The sequence below is a fragment of the Myxocyprinus asiaticus genome, chromosome 17 (genome assembly GCF_019703515.2).
Source record: "Myxocyprinus asiaticus isolate MX2 ecotype Aquarium Trade chromosome 17, UBuf_Myxa_2, whole genome shotgun sequence".
NCBI classification, from domain to species: Eukaryota; Metazoa; Chordata; class Actinopteri; order Cypriniformes; family Catostomidae; genus Myxocyprinus; species Myxocyprinus asiaticus.
Window position 1 is genome coordinate 28804800 of NC_059360.1, and position 18965 is coordinate 28823764.

Consider the following 18965-nt stretch of genomic DNA (forward strand, 5'->3'; position numbering starts at 1 on the left):
AAAAATCACATAAAGGCTGCATAAAAGTGGTGTGGTGGTGGTGTAGTGGACTAAAGCACTGAACTGGTAAGCAGAAAGTTGTTTGTTCAATCCCCACAGCCACCACCATTGTGTCCTTGAGCAAGGCACTTAACTCCAGGTTGCTCCAGGGGGATTGTCCCTGTAATCAGGGCATTGTAAGTCACTTTGGATAAAAGCATCTGCCAAATGTATAAATGTAAATGTAAATAAAAGTAATCCAAACGACTCACAGTGGTTTAATATACAGTATGTCTTCTGAAATGATGCAAGAACTTTGGGTGAGAAACAGATTAATATTCCAATCCTTTTTTACTATAAATATCCACTTTCACTTTCAGAATGTGAAAGTGGAGATTTATTGTTAAAAAAAAAAAAAGAGAGAGAATTTAAATATTGATCTGTTTCCCACCCACACCTATTATTATTATATCACTTCTAAAGATATGGATTTAACCACTGGTGTCATATGAATTACTTTTATGCTGCCTTTATGTGATTTTTGGAGGTTTAAAGGTCTGGTCACCATTCACTTGCATTGTATGGACCTAAAGACCAGAAATATACTCCTAAAAATCTTTGTTTGAGTTCTGCAGAAGAAAGAAAGTCATATACATCTGGGATGGGATGAGGGTGAATAAATGATCAAAAATGTTCAATTTTGGGTGAACTATCCCTATAAATAAATAGCAGTTGAACAGCACAGTTTGGGCCCTATTTTAATTAATATTTTCGTACCAAGTTAGAAGGTTCCCTGTATAATTTACAGCATAAACTGCTTTCATATGTAAGCAGAATGGACATTATAACTGAAATAGACCCAAATAAATCAGAATTAATAAAACAGTATCAAAATCTCTATCAAAACGAGAGCTTGTGAATCTTTTGCATCAAAATGGGAAATCTCTATTGATGCCAGGCTCTTTCCCAAATACTAAACCATAAAATCAGAGGGCAGTAATTGTTTGAAATCAATAGTATTTCAGGCCTTAACCCAATCCTTAAAGCTAACACTAAACCTACCCCTGAAATCACATGTTGAGCACAACGTCTCATGTTAATTTGAAGGATTATATGAATATGCTACCTCACAAATTTCGTTTGATGAAGGTAAACAAATCTAATTTTCTGTCCATTATTGATAGACTCGAGCATGAGACTCACCTTTGCCTCAGTGTTAAACGTGTAACCCCCAAAAGAACATGTAATGCAGTATATCACAGGACTGCAATACCACTCTCTCTTTCTCTCTGGGCATTAGATTAACATTGCGTTGATTTAGTTTTATTGGCCTTATCTCAGAAAGTTCCCTAAGGTGCACCTAAATGATATTTAATCATTAAATGTTAAGGTTTGTATGTTTAAGAGCATTATGGGTGAGGTTCAGTAAGTATTGGATGGGAAAGGTACATATATACTACTTTAAAACACCATGTTGATAGCCCTGATTGCTTTATCTTTTATATATATATATATATATATATATATATATATATTTCCCCAGTGTATGTAAATGCATTGTGCATGAGTAGTTTACAAGCAAGGTGAAGTGTCATCCGTAAGATACATACATACACTGTGCGTTTGCAAGGAATGTTGTGTGCTCAGGGCATTAATAGCATGCCTTTTGTGTATTGTGTATTTGGAATAGTGTTGTGTTTAGTTCTCTTGCATGCTTGCATCCATGTTGATGGATCTTCGCTGATATTTAAGTCTGATATTCAGACATTTGTTCTCTGAAGAGAGGATGTGTGTGATGTGCTTGCAAACAAGTCTTTCCTTCTAAACTGTGTGTTTGTCTAGGTTTACTGAGGTTCCTTTTCTGCACGTGTGTGTATGTGGGCTGTGTGTCGTGTGTGCGTGTGTCACGGTTTCTCTGTGTGTGTGTTGCAGGCTGTACCCACTCCTCCTCTCCTCTCTCCCTGGCAGTGCCAGTACCAGGCTGCACCTCGTGCCGGCATGCCTCAACGCCGACAAAGTGAGTCATTAACCCCTGACCTCTGACCCTGTTACCTTGGCAAAGTGCTCAGCTTTTTTTCTGCGTCTCTCTGTCTTTCTCTGTTTCTGCTGTTTCTACCAGTCTCTTTGAAATGCTACTGTTGTTTTGTTCCTAAAACCTAGTTAGCAGCTTCATAGGCCATCATAGGCACACTCTTAAAGTGATGGCTGTTTCAAAAGGTATTTGCTGCCTCTTGAGACTAGATTCTATGGCAGCATCATAAGGCTGTCAACAGGCCTTTAGAAATTATGAATTATGTTTGAATTATATTTGAGTTATAATCATATTTTGAATTATATTTGGATTTTAGAGAAAAAAGCTACTAGACTTAAAGGACTAGTTCACACAAAAACGATAATTCTCTCATCATTTACTTTTATTACTTTATTTCTTCTGTGGAATTTTGGGATGGATGGAGATATGATTTGTTTATATCCATGCAATGCAAGTCAATGGGGTCCAACTCTTTCATGCTCCAAAAAGGAAATACAGTACATGTGAGTAAATGCTTCAAAAAGGATATAAGGGTGAGTCAATGATGAGAGAATTATAATTTTTGGGTGAAGTATTCCTATAAATTATCACCAGATTTTTAAATTGACTCTGTCTGCTAAGTCCACAAGCAATGGATAAATATAAACCAAAGCACGTTGTTATATTGTTTATTGGAAAAGAACATTTCTGGCTGTTGACAAAAGTGCATTCCAGTTTAAACCAAAGAGCATAGAATTATTAAATCAAAAGATTAAGCCAGTTCATATTCTCAAATATGTAAATGAGAAAAGAAGCACTTTAGTATACATTTCTATGTTACTGGTGGTACCATGTAAGGTAGTAATATTCTCAGATTCTCTTATCACCTGTACTTAAATCGATTGCGAGTTGAGTCTCCTGTGCACTTTTCGAGAGGAGCGCTGTTTACGTGGTGCACAGAGTTGCTGCCTATATAGAGCATTCCAAATCAGTCACTTATTAGGCTCCATTTCAGTTATGATGCTGCCATAGAAGACAGCTGCCTATGTAGGCAGGAGGCAGCTAAATAGGTTTCAGAACAGACCCATTGTCTCCTTATAGGCTTATAAACATGTAAACAATATTCAGTTACATCAGGGAGTGAGTCAGGGCTAAGTAGGATATCAGTTCTGTCTAATGAGAGAGTGTAAAAGAGAGAGAGAGAGAGGGGATGGGGAGATTTTATGTGGGAGTGAGAGAGAGATGGAAAAGTCCAGGGGGGTATGAAGGGTTAGACAGAAAGTAAGCAGTTCCCTGCTGGAAAAGCTTTGAAGTGTCTGTCGGGTCTAGGTGGGTCACTGCATCCATTAATCTGTGTGAGGGTTTTTGTGTGTGGACAAATCGTGCTGTGAAGCCTGTCTTTAGGTATGTTTTGTTCAGGGAGTTTGGGTAAACATCTCAGTGCACAAGAGCGGTCAGTCAAAGAGCCAATACACATTGTTGAATCAGTGTAAACACATGCAGCTGTAATGGATTGTGTGTGTGTGTGAGGGAGAGAGAGATATTCTGTAGAGAGTAACAATTCTTCAGTAGAACAAGAAGAAATGTGTGTATTTGTTTATTTTTATTAATTTATTTTCTTGGCTGTGAAATTCATTGAATGTTCTAGACTGCCATGGCAAAATTATATTTTGTAGAGAGAGTCAGAATGGGAAAATGTGGTGGAAAAGTTATCTAGGGTAAAAGTGTGTTTTATACTGATGTGTTTTAAGATGGCATGTTTTTGTTGAGGTCTGTCTTCTCTGTATATTTGTTGTATAAAATATTATACATATATACTGTGTATATGTATGTATATGTATATGTATATGTATATATATATATATATATATATATATATATATATATATATATATATATATATAAATGTATGTATGTATATATATGTATGTATGTATGTATGTATGTGTATGTATGTATGTATGTGTATAGATATATATATATATATATATATATATATATATATATATATATATGAATATATATATATGAATTGCAGTTGTATTTTCCTTAGTCTTTTGGCAGTCTTTATGGTTTGGTTTTGCATTAGGGTGATTCTCACGAAACCTGTCAATAAATTGACCTGCTACTTTTTTACTCCAAAATCAAAGAATCAAATAAGAAGTTACATTTTGGATATGGAAAATGAAGCCTATTTTTAGGGTCATTTAGATTTTTTACATTGTGAGATTATTTTCATGAGCTCTGCACATTTTACCCCTGTCATTACCACAATGTGAAAAAAATCTTGTCTTGACCAACACAAAATAAGTATCATTTTAAAGCTTAGAAGCTGTCCTTTACAATGCATGCAGGCATTGTGACCAAAACTGAACAAGTGCTTTAAAATTTGCAGACAAATCAGAAGTGCTCCGTTTTGACAAGTTATTAATTTTGCAGTGCACATAATATTGTAATTGGTAAAACATCAAACTGATCAAAAAGCCATGTGTCATATGTCGTTGGAAAGCTGTCAAAGAGTAGCATACAAAAATATAGCGAGTAATAGCTGAATACATGTTTTTGACATACATGTTACTTGTAAACAGGTGTTGCTTATATGCCACGTTTTCACTTATATCTTCACAAAAAATAAACAGAACATAAAATATCACAAACCATTACTTAGAAGAGGCGATTATCTTTGTAACAAGCATAATCGGATGCGTAGATCATTAGATAATACAGACAAAGCACAATGTCCACACAGCACGTAAAGTGCTATCTGGCTAAAAACTATGGCATACGAAATGCGACAAATGTGGTCAATGGTAATACAATAATTGATTATGGTAAATAATTTAAATAATGATTATCAATTAATCAAACGCATAACCATTACCTCTGTTAATCATCAAATAATGATTATCAATTATCTAAAGTATAACCATTACCCTCAAGTTTTTGCATTTAGATAATCATACCCTCATGTTTAACCATCAAGCCGTTGTCCCGTCTCTATTATAATCAACCACTGAATTATCACTCGTTGTATTATCACCTTGTGGCTATACAAATTAGATGGGCGTGCTTCAGTGAGGCACATTCAATTTCATTGCTTTGCGGGCTGTTGCATGCTACAATAAAATGATTGTGAATGTAAACATGATGTGAGCAAACAACCGAGAATAATACATACTACACACTTGGAGGAGTTCGTTCCAGCTCTTTTTTTGCTTCTCGCCGCAGCTGCACTATTCAGTTGGAAGCCATGTCCTTTCTCCAAGCACACTGAATTTAAATACTTTGGAGGGATTCGTGCTCTCACATGTTTTCAAGGCCAACAAGACCTGGGGGGTATTCCAGAAAGCAGGTTAAGCGACTTACCCGGGTTAGTTTGTTCAGAGTAAGTGGATAACCTCAACTTTTGGTTCCAAAAACTGAGGTAAATTTCAGGGTATGTTAGTAGCCATAGCAACTTACTCTCTGAACATAACCTGCTCTGGAGTAGGTTATGTTCCAGAGTTAGTTTATTTCAGGTAGATGTCAGTAAGTTTCAGAGGTTGTCAAGGCATGCGTGCCCTTTTGATTGCGACACAGTGGGTGTGGAAACTCAAATTACGCACATTATACTTTTAAAGCATTATTATGGTAAAATGCAATCTTTACCTCACAAATCTTCTTCTCCCCAGCATTTCCAGTCTCACACCGCAGATTTGCATTCAAAAGTGAACAAATTGTGTACATTGTGCTTTTTCTTTTAATGAGAAGTTTTTTATACTGTAATATTTTTTTACGTAGAACACATTATCTGAAAATATAAATGAGACATGCTGTCATTTAGACGAGGATCATACAGTGGCCTCCTTTAGCTGGTGGTCAAGTGATTCAGTGAAAAGATGTATCTTTCTGATGCTCAGCCTCCTCTACTCCATTAGAAGCTGTATATGGTCCTTCTCTAAATTACATGTTTAATCTGCCTTTCAATATGGACCTTTTACAGTTTCCTTTACAACTAGGAAGAGATGAGTTACTTTTCTGTAATATTGAGATTACGAACATTTATAATGTATAATCAGACACATGATCTTCAGTTAAAACAACATAATTTCATTCAGTACCAAGTTGTTGAAGGTAGATGGGCCCTCTACATTGGAATGCACGGCCATTGCCTTTTAGGGGAGAAGACAACAAACAAGTTTTATTGCCACACCAAATAAGAAAAGGACATAATGGTCACATAACTCTGTGGGCGTCCCATCATTCTCCACCTTTTTTTACAGCAGATCTTCGTCTTAAGTGTCTATAATCATGTGTGTCCTACTGATAAACATTACATTCAATCTATGAAAAATGATGACAACAGTGGGAGATCCTACAATTGAAAAAGCGTCCATTAAAATACAGTGACACCATCAGCAACTGTGGGAAATTAAAGGTGATATGATTCTAAGTTTTTAGAAATGGCAAATCTTAAACTGGGTACATCAAATGGTATTAAAAATAAAGGAAATGCATTCAGTTCACATGACAAAATAAAATAAAAGGAGCATGCACAGAGCATGATAAATACCAGTAAAATGAATCTTAAAATAAAATATATAGTTAACCTATAGTCTGTTATATAACGGTCGACATTAATGTAGGCGAGAGAGGTCTAATATTAATGTTGAATTAATCTTTTACATGTACGATAAAACTTTATAGTTTTATTAATATAAAATTCATGCAATGATTCAGTGTATTTTCTGTCAAACAAACTCTTCAGTCCTAAAACAATGAAGCTCCTATCGCTATTAAAAGTGAATATGAAGTAATGCTCATTTGCAGTCATTAAAACTTCATATTCTGCGTCACTGAAATATGCAGCGCCTTTCTTTTTGGCGTCTGTTTCCATGGCGACTCGAGAATTCTGCGATCTGCTGAGAATGCGTTTCTTAGTTCACCGTGAACACGCACTAACTCTGAGTTTCAAACTCATGGTTGAGTGAACTCACCCCGCGCAGGTGTTCTGGAACCCACATACCGCGAGTAAGCAAGAGTTCAGGGTTTATGTCATGGTAAGTTAACCTTGCTTTCTGGAATACCCCTCAGGCTAGTGTTGTCAAAATTACCGGTACTTTGGTACCAAGTCAGTACTAAAATAAAAAAGATGTAACAATACCAGTGATTCTACAGTACCGGTAGTACTGAGCACCGACTTATTTCGGTACATGCACACTGTTTTACTGACACACGGCTGCTTTAAAATGCTCACACGCTTATTTGAGCATGTGCTCTGTTACTCCTTTTACACTGAAATGCACAACTAATCAAATTAAAATCATGATATGTCCTAGTGTGATTATTAAACCGCAAAATGCTGCAATCTTATTCTGTATGAGCACAAGCTTTAAATGAATGTGTGAAGCTGACTGCTCATACACTGGAAACTCCACAGACTATGAGAATCATTTGCGTTGTATAAGAGATGACAGAGCAGAGCACTAATCTACTCTGAAGCGTTATTTTTATATAATTTATATAATTAAATCACAGCATTTGCACTTTAACGATCACACTGGACCATGTAGTGAACTGTTTTTCTGGAGAAGTTAAACTTCCGTCAAAAATATATGTCAAAATAAAAGCACGATTCATAATAAAAGCTAAATGCCTGAAATTGAAGAAATGACAACAGAAATATATTATAACTGTATAGTAAAATGTAATCCTCACTGTAGAAATAATATAATTCTTATTATTGTCATAATAATAAATAATGACTAATGAATAATGATTGTAACAATAAAAAAAATTAAGCAATATATCACAAGCAAGAGTGCTTTTATACTGAAAAAAATTCTATGGTATGTTGATAAGTAATTGTTCTGTTTTTTTACTTGTTATACATTTTTAAAAGTTTAAGAAATTTTTTTGATTAGACACCATTTTGATAATTAAATTAAACTTTAAAACATGGAATTCTGGAAAAACAATAAAAAAGAAGGAAAAAAGGATTTAGGGAAAAAATAAAACAGATTTCAACAGGGCCCTGCTTAAAAATAAACAAGTGTTAGAAACACTAAGGAAACATGCATATCTTTTAATTTATTATTTACATTGAAATTTAACTTTAGGCTAAAGGAGCGTGTTCAATACTACATTATCATATTAGCATATTTTTTCTGTTGTATCAAAATTGGTATCGAGAACTGTGAAATTTCACTGGTATCAGTACCGACTACTGACATTTTGGTACCATGACAACACTCAGGCATCATCGACATCTGTTGTCTTTGCAAAATAATGCTATTTCCAGACAAATCTAATTGAGCGTTCATCTTATTCATATAGCAACCAATGAAATTGAATGTGCCACACCGAAGTATGCCCATCTATTTTGCAATGCCACAAGGTGATAATACAACGAGTGATAATACAATGGTTGATTATAATAGAGACGGGACAACGGCTTGTTGGTTAAACGTGAGGGTATGATTATCGTAAGGGAAAAACTTTAGGGTAATGGTTATACGTTTTATTTAATTGATAATCATTATTCAATGATTTACCATTATCAATTATTGTATTACCATTAACCACATTTGTCACATTTCGTATGCCATAAAAAGTTAGCTTTCCTGGATCAGGTGACTTAATCGAAAATTATGTAGTACGCTGTCCTGCATCATGGAACGCTAAACCAATCGTATTAGGACTCAGATCACTGAGGTGTAAGTTATTCAAAAATGGGCAAAGAGGATCATTCACTCTAATTACATATGCCACCAGGAGATAGCGCCAAGTACATGACACAGACTCGTTGGCTCAAATGACACAGAATGGAACTGAATGAGATCTCGGTACTCATATCTGCATGCTTTGGAGAGAGAGCATACCTTTTATCATTGTTGTATAATGTGTAATTAGTTCTTATGTACAATTAGATTTTCTATTTGTTTGAAGAGGCTTTTGGACACTTGAAGATGTTTCTAGACACTAGAATAAATCATTTTTGTAACGCTATAACTTTTGATTGCTTTGTCATATCAACACAAAATACAGGTGACATGATTGGGAACAAAACAGAAGCAGTTTTTCAGAGCTACCTTATTTACACCCTGAGATATATAATGTTATATCATAAAAATAAGAAAAAAGTAAGCTTTGGCTCAATTTTTGTGAATTTTCGGCAGTTTCTTGGGCTAAGAGTCTCAGAATGTATCATAATCTAGATAACAAGAAAACAAATAACAAAAAAAAAAAATTGAAAAGTTTTCTCATTTTTCTCAAAGTTTTCATTTTCTCTGTGCAAAGTTTAATTTCATATTTTTTATATTGATCATCAGAGGGTTTATGTGAGTCACCCATAACAGTGCAGGGTTTATGTTTAAAACTGAGGAGTTTTGTTAGAATAGAACTGTGATGTAATAAGTGTGTGTGCGCGCGCGTGCTTGAGGTTTTATGTTGTAAGCACTGTAGTTCAAATAGATGTCAGACTGTGTATGCCTCAATAGACTTGACTCTCTCTTGGCCTTTCCTCTCTCTTTCTCCTCACCCTTGTCCTCATATTTACTGGTGCATCCTTTCTATCTTTGCTTCCTCTTCTCCTGTTCCTCACTCTCAGTCCATTGCCTCTCTCTTTCCTCTTACTATTTCCTGATTGAATGACCATGTACTCTGTGTTGTTTCTCCCCCTCTGCCTATCCCATAATGCCCCTTGAACAGGGGTGGAGCATCTTTTACATTACTTCCGTGACACAGCGTGGTACAGTAACAGCTATTCAGAGCTTCACCCTTTGCATGGTCATGTCATGTCATGTGTGTGACCAGTTCATGTTTGCTTTGATGCATCTCTGCATGTCAGGAATGAGAGTCTGATTTTTGTTTTAACGACCCCATAAAATCAGAATTGGAGTTTTGTGACCTTATGTCCATGTGTGTTAGCTTTAAGGCTGTCTTTATGCCTAAATATTGACAAAATGTACTTTTAGCAAGATATGCACATTTTAACATTTGCAGTCTTTTCTAGGAAAACGGATCAAAAATGTTGATGACTCATCTTGCACTACACAGATTTTTGTCCTATCAAATGCTCTCTAGAATGAGAACATCCCTCCATCAAATACAGAGCTCATGGCTGTGATGTAACTTAAGCTTATTGGCTATTTTAAAATGTGGATGAGCCCTTCTATATGTCTTGCCCAAATGTCCTGTTTCAACAGGAAATGAGTCAACACAGGAAAGAAAACTGTGCTCATCAAGTCACTTTGCGGGGTCTTTAAAGCATTGATTCAATTCTCTCACACGCACACACAAAAACAAAATAAACATAGCTGACATGTCTTTTTTCTCTCTTTGCCAATTTTATGCCCAAACCACCTGTTTTGCGTCCAATTGTTTCTTATGCTGTGGGTATGTTACATCTGTCTTTGCTCTGATGGAGCTTCAGTGTTTACTGGTGCATTCAGAAAGAATCCCTACTTCTCTCAGCCCACTCCCAGAGACTATACAAACAATCATCAGTCTGCATATGTGGACCGGGGTTCAAACATTAAACACACACATACATTCACTGATCAGCCACAACATTAAAACCACTGACAGGTGAAGTGAATAACATTTATCTCGTTACAGTGGCACCTGTCAAGGGTTGGGATATATTAGGCAGCAGGTGAACAGTCAGTTCTTGAATTTCATGTGTTGGAAGCAAGAAAAATGGGCAAGCGTAAGGATCTGAGCGACTTTGACCAGGGCCAAATTGTGATGGCTAGACTACTGGGTCAGAGCATCTCCAAAACAGCAGGACTTGTGGGGTGTTCCTGGTATGCAATGGTTAGTACCTACCAAAAGTCATCCAAGGAAGGACAACCGGTGAACCGGCGACTGGGTCATGGGTGCCTAAGGCTTATTGATGCGTGTGGGTAGCGAAGGCTAGCCTGTCTGGTCCAATCCCACAGAAGAGCTATTGTAGCACAAATTCCTGAAAAATGTAATGCTGGCCATGATAGGAAGGTGTCAGAACACACAGTGCATCACAGCTTGCTGCATAATGGGCTGCGTAGCCACAGACAAGTCAGAGTGCCCATGTTGACCCCTGTCCACCGCCGAAAGCACTTAGAATGGGCACGTGAGCGTCAGAACTGGACAATGGAGCAATGGAAGAAGGTGGCCTGGTCTGATGAATCATGTTTTCTTTTAGATCATGTAGACTGTGATCTAATGGTGCATCGTTTACCTGGGGAAGAGATGGCAGCAGGATGCACTATGGGAAGAAGGCTGGCCGGCCGGCGGAGGCAGTGTGATGCTCTGGGCAATGTTCTGCTGGGAAACCTTGGGTCCTGGCATTCATGTGGATGTTACGTTGACACGTACCACCTACCTAAAGATTGTTGCATACCACGTACACTCCTTCATGGCAACAGTATTCCCTGATGGCAGTGGCCTCTTTCGCAGGATAATGCAAAAATTATTCAGGAATGGTTTGAGGAACATGACAAAGAGTTCAAGGTGTTGACTTGACCTCCAAATTCCCCAGATCTCAATCTGCTTGACCAAAAAGTCAGATCCATGGAGGTCCCACCTCGCAACTTACAGGACTTAAAGGATCTGCTGCTAACGTCTTGGTGCCAGATACCACAGGACACCTTCAGAGGTCTTGTGGAGTCCATGCCTCGATGGGTCAGAGCTGTTCACGTAGGCACGAGGGGGACCTATATGAAATTAGGCAGTTGGTTTTATTGTTGTGGCTGATTGGTGGATAAGCAGGAAATTAGCCACAGTGCAAATGTCCTTGGTCCTGTGACAGCACAAGGAGATGCTGAAGAGTTTTAAAGCTTTAGAAGACAATTAAAATAAAATAATCCGATAACTCCTCAGGGATTTATAATATTACCTCTTCTACAAACCAAAGATATTAAAAACTCCTTTATTATTTAAATGGCCTCATTTAATCATGGAAACCCAACAGAATGACAATTGACTGAATTAGAGAATTTAGCAAAAGTGTGATGAAGGTTATCTTGTCCCTTCTCCTCTCCATTGCTTTTGGCATTTTACTAGCTAAAATCAGGCTCTTTTTAATAGTGTCATAATATCTAAATGAAAGTGTAATCTGTAGTCCTCACTGCATTGGCAAGATGTTATTAATATCCATCAGATGTTTATAACAAAACAGTTTAAGACCTCTAACTTCTAACCTCTGGCAAACTTTGGACTCAAACCCCAAATACAGAGCAGCAGCCAACAGCACACTGTTTGTTTTGCGCATGAAAGTTTGCTTTACATTGCTTTCTTTTCTGTTTTTTATTTTTTTATTTTTTTTTTATTGTTTGTAAATGGTGCTGCATGTGCAGGTGTGATGATTTCTCAGTTGAAGAAAAAAGCAAAAAGCTGATTGGATGAGCCACATTTGACTTCAGTATAGCCTGCATACACACTTCTTTATTTGGACATCAAACAAATTCTGTATTAATTCTGTAAAAGCAAATTGCCGTGTTGTTTGGCAACCCTAAAAACCCTACAGGTAGAATAATGAGCTGCATTATTCTCCAGATTAATTGTTTATCGTATTTAAAATATTTATAGAACATTGGTGTATTTAATCATAATGATGTTTTGTATATAAAGCAGTAAGCCACTTAAGGCCGTATATTACTGTGATTTTACCACTTCTGATGGGATTTAAGGCGTCCCACTTTTTTTTCCAGTCGTTTTAGGGTTTGTTGACATTACATAGTCATGGCAACAAAGGTTTAAAAATAGCTATAACTTTACACAGAAAAGGTTAGTAAGGGATTTTATCACACTAAAATCATGTTAACATGCATATTGTTTATGTCTTGCGGCTATACTTTTGAAATAGTATTGGCCCCATTCACGTCCATTGTAAGTGTCTCACTGGAACCCAGATATGTGCTTTTTCTAAAGAAAAGTAGAGGCAAGTCACAACTAATTTTTGTGGTAATCAATAGTATGCCACAAATGTTGTCAGTTGAGCTTAACTTGATTTGAACTGTGAATATTCCTTTAAGCCCCGTTTCAACTGCGTCAGTGCCTAATGCATTATATCATTAACAAGATCGACGATCTATGAATATATTAATTAATCTCACTCAGAATGCCAACAATTTCTGACTTGTTCTACACATCATTTTTTTTTTTTTTTTTTTTTTTTTTATTGATATCCATATACAGTATTTGGTTACAGACAAATCATTTAGAACAGTGAAACCACTCAACTTCTCCATTTTGCATGCACTCAACTCCAGTATTTCACAGGAGACGGATGCCGTGAGCTCCACCAAACCACTCCCATTGGTTGTTGCTGAATTGTGCTGCTCATTTGCATAAAGATAAACTTTTCTCAACTTTGTTGTGTCGCTGGACACTCCCACATCTGGTTGCCAACTTGTCACTTGTGTCGCTGGAAGTTGCCAGCTCTCATTTAAAATTCATGAGTTCAGTTCCTTGCGGTGTGAATGGGGCTTTTAAGCCCTCACAGGGTTTAAAAGGTCATTGTCTCTGGGACTCTTATGTTCTCACTAAGAGAGTGAAAGAGACAGAGATAAATGCATTATGAATGTTAAGGCACCCCAGAGACTTCATGATGTCATGCAGAGGAAGTTACTGTCTGCACTCTCACACAACTACAGTCACTGACAACCCACCTTCAACCCATAAAGGCAACCTGTACCGGCACACACATACACTCCAGCTCCAGAACCAACTCCCACTATAGCCCCTTACTGTCCAGGTAACCAGGTAACAACAAGGTAAATTACAGGAAAATCACTGGGTTGCCTTTACTGGTAAATGTACCATATGTGCTGTTCACACATACCATCAATATGGAAATTTAGCTATAGGTAAGGATACAACTTCTCATTAAGGGAAAATGCCTGAGCAAACTTTTCCAGCATTTTCAAGAGGGTTGTGTTCACACATGAAAATTTCTGGAAAAGGCTGTATGTGTGAAAAGGGGTACTGACTCTTTTACCCCTGTCTACCTGTATTACACTCTTTGTTTACTCTTAGAATAATGTGCCGTTAGTGATGAAGCACCATGTTTTTTTGTTTAGTTTTTTTGGTATTTTTGCCCGCATTCGTTCTCCAGCAGTGATTCAAAATGTAATTCCTTCCTCTCTCTCTCATCCTGACACTTTCTCTCAGCCCTGCAGTTTGCTGCCTGTTCGGCGGTGACTGGACATGATATAAAACTGTTTTGTGATGGTATCTGGAGGTAATATACACATTGCAAATGTTCTCTGACTGAATCAAAATGCTAGGTGCTGAATGAAACTACAGATTGCCAGTAGGGGGTGCTGTGGTTTCAGTACAGCTCCAGGCTCCTTCAGCGTAAATGGCCCATGAAAGAGAGAGAGAGAGAGAGAGAGAGAGAGAGCGAGCACATCTCTTATCCTGTCTGTCATGGTGCTCAGTTGTGTTTTGTGCAGAGTGTGCTGTGTTCACTGAAATTCAGTAGTAGACATGTTCATCTGCCCAGCACCTGTTAAGTTACTACATAGTCTGTCAAACTTGACCGCCAATAGCAGAACAGACCTCACTGATCTCATCACATCCTGATTGGTCTGGTTAGTCAAAGCCGCAGTGCTGTGATACCACCTTGATTATGGTAATGAACAATGTTGTCTTATGTCTTCTACAGCCTCAAATACTTCAGCCCATCAGCCACATCCCCAACGAGCCCCTCATCCAGGGAAGACTAGTAAGAACAGTCCCCACCGGGGTCCCCAGTGATGCCTGCACTGTAGTACAGAGATCGCCTGCGTCCTGTCCTGCATCCTGTACTCGTATAGTACCTTCTCCTGCTCTGAACACTACTAGAGGCCCTCACATGGATTCGAGATCTCTGCCTGATCCAGAGGAGTTGAGCCAGTTGCTTAGCACCCACCTTCGCATCCAAGACAACCACAAGAGCGACTCACATGGCACTGGAGAACAGATTATGAGACCAACCCAAGACAACCTCCAAAACAAACTGCAAACCCCTCACCCCCTGTCCTTCTTCAGCCCTCGTGTCCTGCAGCCTCCCCATCTACACGAACGGATAACTCTCCCTGCTCTGCCTCTAGAGGGAGGTAGAGGGGTGAACCCAAAGCCTGGACCCACATTGAACCACAAGGTCAAGCTGCTTCCTCCTCCAACCAGAGGTTTACCATGCTTCAGTGCCAGGAACCACGTCAGTTCTTGGGGATTCATGCCCCAACTCTGGCCTCCATTGGTCAGGAGAGATTCTGACCCCATCGAAGGGGTGGCTGACCCAGGAATCTTGCTTGAGCACAAAGCTTCGGTACCGCTCAGTGTCTCCACAAGACTTGCAAAGCCAAAGATCAACTGAGCATAAGCTGCAGCCATAGAGACAGATTAGGCTACCTCCCTGAACGCATGCAGACACGCACAGCTTGCACTAAAGAGTGTTTTTTTAGTGGCTAAACTCACAGGACAAAGTTGAATAAAAACTTTTAAGCTAAACAAAGCAGCTAAGCTATTGCATCTAACTATGCAACAAAACAGCTATGTGTCACAATCAGTGCTTCTGTTCCACAAAACTGCTCTTTCACTCATAGGTCATCTTATTTCATTCCATAACCACTGAGAATCCTTTCACTCACAGTAACATAGTATTTGATACAAAGGCCTGCAATGCACAAAAGAGAAAAGACAGCAAAGGAGAGAAGAAATATTGAAAATTAGCAATGGAAAGCAGTAGAAAAGTCTTTATTTTTACATGATATTCATCAAGGTCATAATTGATGTGAGAGAAGTGTCATAGATTGCCTGTGGAGCACATTTTAGGCTCTCAGCGTCTTGATATTTCCCCATGCGGCATGCCCTCTGGCCACCTGCAGAGATTCGGCTCTCACATTATGTGGTTTTATGACATTTACATCACCAATCTTCTGGGGTTTGACTGAGAAAACACAAATTATTGTCTACGTGTCCTAGAGCTCCTCTGAAAGATCAAAAGTGTTATATCACATGACCCAGTGTACTTGTCTCTTTTTAGTTACAGTATTTTTAGTTACTGAATTTATCTGTTTGTCGTGTACTACTTGTGTCATTCCACAACCTTGTCTGAATTCTCCACATAAACTCAAAGAAAAAGTCCAAGAGGCAAAATTGTTTTACTTTTTGCTCCAGGTTCATCATTCTTTTTCTAACATCTTGCATTTCCGTTCAGCATAGTCTCTTTGGCCTTTAGACCCATGGATTTGGCAGGAGGGTGCACAAACTGTCAGTGCTTCCTTGATTTTCACCTTTGGCATAAGTCGTGATCAGCAGATTTTAATTTTAATTAGGATCATGCCACCTATATTAATAAGGTTCTTTTTCTTGATTATGGATCATGGCATGCTTGAAGCGGAAACTTGTAATTTTTTTCCTCTCCAGAAGTGGCATAACAATTATAATGCTTCTTAATTATTTATACATTATAAAGATGTTTACAGTTAAAATGCCTTTGTTAAGCTACTCGCTGCTGCAGGATGGATCTAAAGAGCTTTTCTTGCCTTCTCTTTGGTGTAGACTTGGAGGTACTCTTGCAAAGACAACTTAGTAAAGGCTTAGACTGTAACCTCAAGTTTTGGAAAAAGTATATAGAGCTAATATATGAAATAATTGTACAATTTTCAGTTCAACCACAGATGTCAAACTGTTGGCATTTTTTCTGGCTGTGCAAGCAGTGATGATTCATTTTATTTTTTTAAATAGCAAGGATTCAATACCTGGTATTGTATTCACTGATGTTGATGGTAAGGTGCTAAGTGATGATTTTAGGGTTTTGCACATCAAATGTCTAATGTTGAGACTAATTGGAAAGTTTGACCTGTGCCAAGTTTTAATTGGTTCAATTATTTCTCAGGTGACCACAGTAGGTGTTTTTTTTGATGGGGGGAGGTCAGATTGCAGTTTCAAAACTGTCTTAATTCCTACAGAACACAGCTTGTGTCTTTGTTTTCTGTTGATCTGAGATTAAGGTTGTTGGTCTTATCTGGTTTTCTTCAGAGAAAGGCTTTACATTCTCAAGATTTCATAAATGTGTTAAGTTTCATACTCCTACCCCAGATGGTCTTGAGTTTGAGGTTTTGAGCTTGTGGCATACCTTGATACTTAATATAGTTAGTTCTGAAAACATGCACAATGTAAAACACAAAAATAATACACAAAGATCCACTGCATGGACATCTGTACTTATCTGTTCTGTGATTTTGTAAACAAGAACCCACTGTGTGTGTGTATATCGATATATGGGTAAAAATTTACAATAAAGTTCATTTCGTTAACATTAGCTAATGCATCAGGTATCATGAACTAACAATGAACAATATTGTTTTTTCCAGAATTTATTCATCTTTTTTAATGATAGTTCATAAAAATCAATGTATTTATTGTTAGTTCATGTTTGCTTATAGTGCATTAACTGATGTACAACTTTTGATTCAAAAAAATTATTACTATGTTGAAATTAACATTTAAGATTAATAAATGCTATACAGGTATTGTTCATTGTTAGTTCATGTTCATTCATGTTACTGTATATACTAATGTTAAAAAATTGAACTTTATTGTAAAGTGTTACCAGTGCTATAACTGTGACATACAGTTTTCCCTGAATGTAAGGAGTCATACCTCATGGACATTTTTCTAAAGCAAAATTGATTTACTGCCATTTTCCCACCATTCAATGGGCTGTGGGTGCTAAAACAGTCCCTCTCATGGGCCACATACTTCAAGACACCCAAAACAGAGATGGTCAACCGTGTCTAAAACCACCTAAGGAAAATCAATGAAACGGGGATAAGTGTGTCTGTGTGTGTTTCTCTGTCTCACCCAACTGTGTGGTTCTTCCAAGCAGCAAATCAATGGAGGGCTTGTTTTGTAATGCTTTGGAGACTGTTTGTTTGTATTTCTCTCTCTCTTGGTGTCTGTGCACATGTGCAAGAGGAGAAGGGTCCCATGTAATGTGGTGTAGTCTTGCTTATTGAAAGTTGCAGAAGTGCATTGATTCTGTCTGCTGCGATCAGAGGTGAATTGCTCATGTCAATAAGGTGCCAGTTTACAGCTTGGCTCATCGTGTTTTTCCTTTGCCTGTTAATGAGACTCAAATAAAAATCATTTTAACTGACATACTGTAATTAAATATTGAGCTGGAGTTTTATGAGACATGCCAACAAAAATTTTGGGGAACTATGCATTGTGGCATTTCTTATGTGTTATAATAGTGTCAGATATGTTATAGATGCTTTATAAATGTCAGGCTTATACATCCTATTCTGTTCTCACAATAAAGACATTTTCATTCAAGTTGAAGTAGAACTGCAAAGTTAACCAAACCATTAAAACAGTTGTAGTACAAAAATAAATGAACTCGTATTGTGTAAAATACAGCTATGACTTGCTGCCCATGTGTGAATACCTTCCTGTGGGATTCTTTTCACCTAGAAAATACCCTTAGAGCATGCAACTTAAAAAAAATATCCATGAAAAATAAACACTTGCCATGAAATTCTTTTTTTTTTTTTTTTATCTCCCATTTCTCCTCCATATAGTTCATGTCATGCCATGTTTTTCACCTGTTGTTACTGAGAGTGTGCAGTTTTGTGAAATAACTACCATACTCCATTAGCTTAATGAAAACAACAGTTGCCAACCTGTGTGTGTGTGTGGACAGAAAAGATGTTTACTAACATGACCGAATTCAAGCACTTTAAATGACCTGTTTTAACCTCCAGACAGGAGAAGACTGTGGTCTTTTTGACCTGGATAGATGCTGATTGATGTCTGTTTGATTGTTTAAACGTCCTTTATTTGGCTGTTTATGTGTTTTGATGATCTCTCCCTGTGTGCCCTATTCCAGTGGAAGGTTTGAGACTTTAATAAAGTGAAAGAAAAATATTCAAGCTGTTGAAGTGGTTTTGTGCTTTCTCTGTGTGAATCTGAGACATTCGCTCACCATGATTTTTTGCAGATCCCTCTTACAATATTTTACATT

General features: G+C 37.6%; 1 protein-coding gene across 2 annotated transcripts in view; it reads left to right on the top strand.

Moving 5' to 3' along the window:
* The window catches only part of LOC127455281 (serine-rich coiled-coil domain-containing protein 2-like), a 70832-nt gene extending 51962 nt beyond the window's left edge, over nt 1-18870 (top strand). Inside the window, exons 11-12 of one of the 2 annotated variants that reach the window (XM_051723028.1) lie at nt 1912-1996; nt 14619-14854. In XM_051723028.1, coding sequence (XP_051578988.1) covers nt 1912-1996; nt 14619-14710 — 177 coding nt within the window. In that variant the 3' untranslated portion in view covers nt 14711-14854. Of the gene's footprint in view, nt 1-1911; nt 1997-14618 lie in introns of both variants that reach the window. The other variant, XM_051723027.1, reaches the window with a different exon arrangement.
* Nucleotides 18871-18965: the final 95 nt, after the last annotated feature.